The sequence below is a fragment of the Camarhynchus parvulus genome, chromosome Z (assembly GCF_901933205.1).
Source record: "Camarhynchus parvulus chromosome Z, STF_HiC, whole genome shotgun sequence".
NCBI lineage: Eukaryota > Metazoa > Chordata > Aves > Passeriformes > Thraupidae > Camarhynchus > Camarhynchus parvulus.
The window spans coordinates 6,157,760-6,164,833 of NC_044601.1; the positions used below are offsets into that span (position 1 = coordinate 6,157,760).

The 7,074-nt window shown below is 41.4% G+C and overlaps 1 protein-coding gene across 2 annotated transcripts in view; it reads left to right on the top strand.

Moving 5' to 3' along the window:
* The window catches only part of EDIL3 (EGF like repeats and discoidin domains 3), a 239,395-nt gene extending 235,448 nt beyond the window's left edge, over nt 1-3,947 (top strand). For both annotated transcript variants that reach the window (XM_030968997.1, XM_030968998.1), the window contains one exon: nt 109-3,947. In XM_030968997.1, coding sequence (XP_030824857.1) covers nt 109-258 — 150 coding nt within the window. In that variant the 3' untranslated portion in view covers nt 259-3,947. The remainder of the gene's footprint in view (nt 1-108) is intronic.
* Nucleotides 3,948-7,074: the final 3,127 nt, after the last annotated feature.

The following is a 7,074-nucleotide window of genomic DNA, read 5'->3' on the forward strand; positions in this document are numbered from 1 at the left end:
AAAACCATGAGCGAGAAGAAATCACGTTCAGGGAACGTGACCACCGTACCTGCAGGTGTTCCCAGGGGAACTTCCACTAAAAGCCTCCCCCCATTGCTTCCCCCACAGGTGTTCCAGGGGAACTTTGACAACGACACGCACCGCAAGAACGTCATCGAGCCGCCGATCCTGGCCCGGCACGTGCGCATCCTGCCCTGGTCGTGGTACGGCCGCATCACCCTGCGCTCCGAGCTGCTGGGCTGTGCCGCTGAGGACTGAGCTGCCCCGCTCCTGCTGCTGTAGAAGAAGCTTGTAGGATGCTGAGTGGGGTTTCTCCATGAACCAGTGCTCGCTCATTTTTTTATGGTAGGCCGCTAGCTGTCTTTCGCCAGGAGGTCTAAGCCTGCCCTTTTAAAAAACTATCCAATCCGTTTTGGTTTTTTTTTTTGGCCCTTGAAATCTGTTGGTGTTGTCCCTTCTGCTGTGGAATTATCCTCCTAGTTCTCCTTTGAGCTGTTCACCACCAGTTGAAAAGCGTTGAGGGAAAAAGAGAAAAAAGAAAAAGAAAAACAAAACAAAACAGCAGCATCCTTTTTACAAGGGAAGAGAAAAACGAAGCTCATTTGCAGCTTCAGGAACATTGGGCTGACGAGTTCTCCATAAATCATACCATCATCTTACTTGCAAAAAGTGATACTGCAGCTTTTAGCAATAAGTTTACTTGGGGATGACTGCATTATAGTAATTGTGCCTATCAAACACTGTCAGTTCTTACGACATAATATTTTGGGAAATTCTCCACGGTACTGCTCAAACACGGTACCTGTGGTGTTCCGAGCTACCTTCCACCACTTCCATCCAGACAGCAGAGTCCACGCACCTGGAGGGTTTTCCTAACTGCCCCATTTTCCTTCTCTATTTTGCATGCTGTAGACACGGCCTCCATCTTTTCTGTTCAGTATCTCACTGTGCTGGTGTTGTTTTCCTTGGGACATGTCACCTGTTTTGCATATGTAACCAAATCAGTGTATTATGATGTTAATGAATTTGCCAAAGTTTATGCATTTTCAAAGTTTCTGTGCTTTTTCATGGAGACTAAGGGGAGGCACCAGGGTATCTGCGGTGTCTCTTCTTGGGTGCCCACATGTTCCATCAGAAATCCCATTCCAGGATGATTTTTCCAGGGGTGAGCACACAGCCCCAGACTGTGACCTGCCCGCCCCCATCACTGCTTTCACAAACGCTCTGAATTCCAGTGAGGAGGAAAATGTGGGGTGAAGGAACCAGGTGCTAAAAGACACACAGGAGGAATGACTCCCTTACTGCCAGGAAACCCTCCCTCTTTAGGCTCTTCCTAAAGTCACAGCTTTCCTCCCCAGAAGGTAACAGGTGACTTAGGAGCACACCAAAGCCTGGCCCTTGTCACCCTCTGCTCCTATTTTCAGACACACACCAGTGAGCCACAAGGAGGCTGTTTCCTATCATGCCCCATCTACAGGAATGCTTCACACACAGCATGATATCAACCCCAGTTTAAAAAGTAGATTTTAGGAGGAAAAGTAGTGGAGAAATAGGGGGGACATTCTCCCCCGTGCCTCAGTTTCCCCTGTTGATTGAGATGACAATACCAATCTCTGAAGAGCAATCCAAGTCCCCTTGGATTAAAGTGTTCTTTAGAGTTAGAGCAGCACCTCAGACTAAAAAAGATCCCAGGACAGGGAGTGAGGGGACCTGAAACAACAGCACTTGGGATTACTGCCAACCTTTTAATTTCATACCATGCTGATGTGGAGAGAAAGAGAGAATGTGAGAGAGAGAGAGAGAGATGCAGCTGCATGTTTTAGCAAATGTCACTGAACTTATACTTTCTGTCACTGTTCCATTCTCACCAAAACTCTGAACTTGGGCACTGCTTCCCAGGCCAGCAGCTCGCTGGCCCACAATCTGCAAAGGGCAAAGTTTACCTTGGAAACAAAATGGTTTGGATTTCGAAAAAACCTGCATTTAATCACACATTCTCCACCACAGACTAAATATATATTATCCATGGAACTGTGAAAAGACTCTAGAATAGCAGCCAGGAATTTTACATACAAGAATTGGGGATATAATGGTGGCGGTTTTCTGATAGTGTCACTTAAACTGTCACATTTTAGCAAACAGAACACCCTGCCTCTACAAAATGACTTAATCCTTAAACTGTATTTATACAAGTATTTATTTTATAAGGCTTAGACATTTAAAGACTTCTAAAGAAGAGTCCTGTAAAGGTAAAAGTATGTGTAAGAAATGTTGAGGTCCTGTGCAACACTGCTAAGTTTGTTCTTTATTTTTTACTTTGTGCTGCATAACAAAAGCCACTAGACTGTTACTGTCTTGTCTGTAACTGTGTTAACAGCATTCCTTAATGATGTATATATGGAGTGGTCTTCAAGCAAAAGGAGCAATTTTAAAGAGAAAGTCAACCAATTTGGTGGTACTTCTAACGAGAAAAAAAAATCTGAATAATGGAGGACGAGTCTATCCCTACATTATCTACTGCCTATATTTTGCAATTTAGTCTTTGGGTTAAAAAGAAAAAACAAAAAAGAAAAATCTAGTCTTTAGGGCACGAACACACAATACTTTATGAGGCTTAAATACATTTTCCTATTATGGGAGAGCAGTTGACCCTGAATTTAATTACAGATATGTAGAATAGCGTGTAGATGCTTCACTAACTGACTGTATCCAAAAAAACAGAAGGCCATTTCAGAAAATTAGACTTCATAGTTTAAAAACTCATGTTAATGTTCTTCTGAAATATTTGGTTTCTGTTCTTAATGTTATTTTTTTTCATGTTATTAATCTTTTGGGGCTTCAGTTTTACTTTTGAATTAATATTTCTTGGTTTAGTAAATTAATTGTAATCCTTTCATCTGCATACAGGGTTTTCATGTAATGTAACACAGTAGTTTTAATTTGGTGTTAATTTTGTGTTGAGTATTTTCACCCTCATGTCCTGTGTCAGCTGTCAGAGTCTTCACAAGGAGAGCTCCACACCTTGTGATAATACTCCATGAGAATTAATTAAAAAATCACATATCTGACACCCTTAGAGTTTCAACCTGCATGCTAGGAGTTCTTCCAATGACATTATTCCTTGGCTACAAAAAGCCTTCTTGGAATGGCACTTCCAGCACCAAATTTTGGTATGAGTCTGAAATAGTTCTTGGTTTAAATGGAATCCTTCAGACTTAACAAAAAAGGTGGGAATCAGATTAGGGGATAGAATTAAACTCTTTCTCTTTGATTTTATTTTGTTGTCTAGGTGCACACCATTGCCATAAGGAGCAAATTATAAATTAACGCAACTGTTCTCTCCCAGGGAAAGCAAGCAGCCCCAATAAAACCAGAAGTGCAGGACAGGAGACATCCCTTTAAGAGGGGATGGAGAAAAAACTCAGAAATAATCCTTGACTTCTGTATTAATTGTTAACAATGACATTGAACAAGGCCAAAAGTGTTCCCCTAATTAAATTTCACCCTGAACCAGCTAAGTATTTGTAGGCAGGCCTCACCTTTGTGTTGCTAGGTAATATGGTACATTTATAGCCTGGGAAATAAAGCACTGGCATGAGGCTGCTTTTTATCGGCGTTCAGGGCCCGTCGCCTCAACTGGCTCTGGCTCCGAGGTTGACTTTCTCTTTTGGAATGGCTTCACACGAATTAAGTGTCAGTTTTGAAGACCAAGGATACTAAATGAGTGTATCTTTGCTATACAACCAATGTGAACTATAATATTCAGTGCTGGCTTCTGATGTGTCAGTAAGTACAGAAGTATCTCGGACACAAACGACCTTTGCAACCCTTCAAGCTGTGTGATATTCAAATGGTTTTTGTATATACCTAAATCATGTAGAGCGATGTAAAACCAGTACGACCTTGTCTAGTCTTCAAACTTAACAATAAAAACTTTTGAAAAATGAGGTGGTTTTCTTGAAGCTCTTATGTTGCAACACCTTGGAGGGGACACAGCTTATCTCGGCGGCGGCAAGTGTGGAGCAGAGATAGCACCTGGCATTTTCCTGGATTCATCCACGGGGTCTTTGTGGTGGGTAAGTTTGTTCCTGCAAAAATCAGCAGTTGGTGCCGTGCTCTCCTCAATGTGTTCCCTTTGTTCTTCCAGATTAAAAAAAAAACACCTCTAGGTTTTGAACGAGTCTAAAAATACTTTTTTTTTTTCCTACCCCACTGGTCTCTGAACGAGCGGCAGAAATGTGAAATGACAATTTCATTTCCTGTAAGCCAAATTTCCTGGGATATTTATCAGTCCTTATCCTCTCTCCTCCACTCCTGCATAGGCAAATTAATTTCTGAGAGGATAAGGAGTGGCTGCAGGCCAGACCTGCTATGAGATGCCACAGCAGAGCTGGTATTTGCTCACACCCTTGCCCCTTTTCTCTTTATTTCCTGTACATCCTGCTCCCCAAAATAGTTAATTCTATAATTTCAGTTTCTGAAGAAGCTTAAAGTAGCACATGTAAAAGCCATTTGCTCCCAAACCATTTAAACAATTCAATTACATAAAAATATTATGTTTACTGAAAAGAGACGAAGCTTCAGTTGTTTACACCTTGAATGAGCCCGTTTGTAAAAATACACATACTTTTGTTTTATAATGGTTTTATCTTGTGCTCTTTCTACAAAAATCATCTTTTAGAGACAAAAACCATCCACAAGCACTCAGAGGTGACAATGTCTGCCCAACAGGCAGTCTCAACACTGACTACAGCATGTTGTCTTTCAGAAGAAAAGTCACAAAATTGCAATTGTCCCTTCTTACAAATCTGTACCACTCACAAAAAATAAGAATACAGTGTTGCACGCAAGAAGAGGAGTATTTTTGCAGAATGATGGAGAATATTAGCACTTCAGTCATAAATTTCTGCATCTTGGGCTTTCTGACTTTTGGTTATAAATTGTAACTGTTTCACGAAACATTTTCCTGAAATCCAGGGACTTTTCCTGAAGAACCGAAAAGTGGTTTTGTTTCTCACACACTTCATAACATAAACATACAGGAATTCTAGTGAAGACAACAAGAGAAAATAATGAGTAAATATCTTCAGAATAGCAATTATTTATCAATGTCCACCCTCCCATATCTGTTGCTAAAGAGGGATTGATATGAGTATCAACACTCTACATCCTCATGAAATAAGTATTGTCTGATACCTCTGTGGTAAACACAATAACACTTATTTTATACCTTAGATTTAATAGCAAGAGGCCAATTTGTTCACTTAGTGATTACAAAGTGACCTGTGATTGCTCAATCTTAGAAATCAAATAGAACAAATTAAAAAATAATTTTTAAATAGGACTAAACAAAGATAATTTTACTGAACCCAAAGTATTTTCATTTTTTTATTTAATTTGCAGAATTTTCTTAATAGAGAGATACACTTTAGAATGAAGAATTTAGATTTTAGAAACTTTAGAATTTAGAATTTTGAAACTTTAGATTAAAAATCTGCAATATAAAAGGCAGAATTGCAGAAATTGTGCAGCTTTATGGTGCCATTCATTGCAAATTAACTTTCAGTCATACATGTATCATGGTATATATGTATTTTTAAATCCCTCTGAATGGGGCAACATAAAACATGTCTTGTTCTCACGATTTATCTTGCTAGGAGTGCAGCAAAATGTATTTTATCAGTGGGTGTGAGTTAGAAAAATTGGGTTTTTATGTAGTTTATAATTGGAATTAGGCCCCACGTGTGTGGGAATGTGCAGGAAGCACCTGGTGGAACACAGGTGAGGCACAGGAGGTGGGGAGGATGGCCAGCACAGCCTCTTTGTCACAATAATATTTATTTATTTATTTATTTATTTCGTTTGCCAGCTGATGGGCTGTGTTATCTGAGGCCACACGTCATCTGAGGTCAGCAGGCACAGCTCTCGCTAGATGGAGGAAACCAACCCTCAAAATACACCAGGAAAGGTCACTAATCACTTGCACCAGGCTGGAAAACCAAAGCAAGTCTAAGTGAATGTGTTTGCTTTCTGGGATGCTGTGGGAGGTCGGCAGGAGCTGTGGGGAAGTGCATTGTGCTGCCTTGGCCACAATAAATGCCACCAAGCGCACAGACTGCATAAAATATACATGTGATGCATTGAGGCAAGATCAAAGGGCCCCTAAGAAGTGATACATGCTATTTTACGACGAAAGTGTCAGAAAATATGAGGTAGGTGCTATGGTGTGACACACCATGGGTTTGCAGGAGTCTGGCTGGGGTGGATTTACCCTTCTGGAGTTTCTGGGGCAGGGGAGCCTCAGCCACAGGGGCTTCTTTAGGAAGGACAGGCAGAGGAAACAAGGAGAGGATGTCACCTCTAAGCAAAGACCAGGTGGAGTTCATGGAAGTCTGCTGGGATGGGTGAGTGTGGGAATCCACAAAATCAGAGGGGTTTGGGAAAGCAGCAGGCCCCAGAGACAGCAGAACTGGGATTGGAGCTAAGCAGCAGCCATGAGATTGGTCAGCAGAAAAGTTATTTAAAAAGTAGAAAAGCAAGGACAAATAGAGCAATGGTCTGTGTATTAAAGCTTGTCTGAATAGCTCTCAAAGCTACAGAAAGTTTATCTAGCAAGATATTAGGAAGGTTGAAGCTTAATAATGGAGCTCTGTGCGTTGTGTTTGAAGGCTCACAAGCAGGTATTGCATTTGAAATAAGCAAGCATTGTTTAACCACAGGTACCTGTGCTTACAGTGGTTGGACAGAACTACTGTCAATATAGAATAGATACTGTACAGATATAAATACTGTCAGTGTGCTTTTGCTTTGTGTGATTGGGCAAAAAACTCATCAAGTGAGTTGTGCCATTGAGTTCTGTGTCTGCTGCCTGGCATGTGAGCTGCTGGCAGCTTCCCATTGCCATCACCATGGAATGAGAGTGATGCTGGAAAATCAGCTCAAGGCACCTTCCCTGCAGTCCCATCCCATTTGTGTCTGTAAATATCCCCCAGCCAGCGCCATGTGAGGAGATGACAAAGAGCTCACAGGGAGGGCAGGGACGGGTGACAAAGTGGCAGGGATGTGCCACAGAGA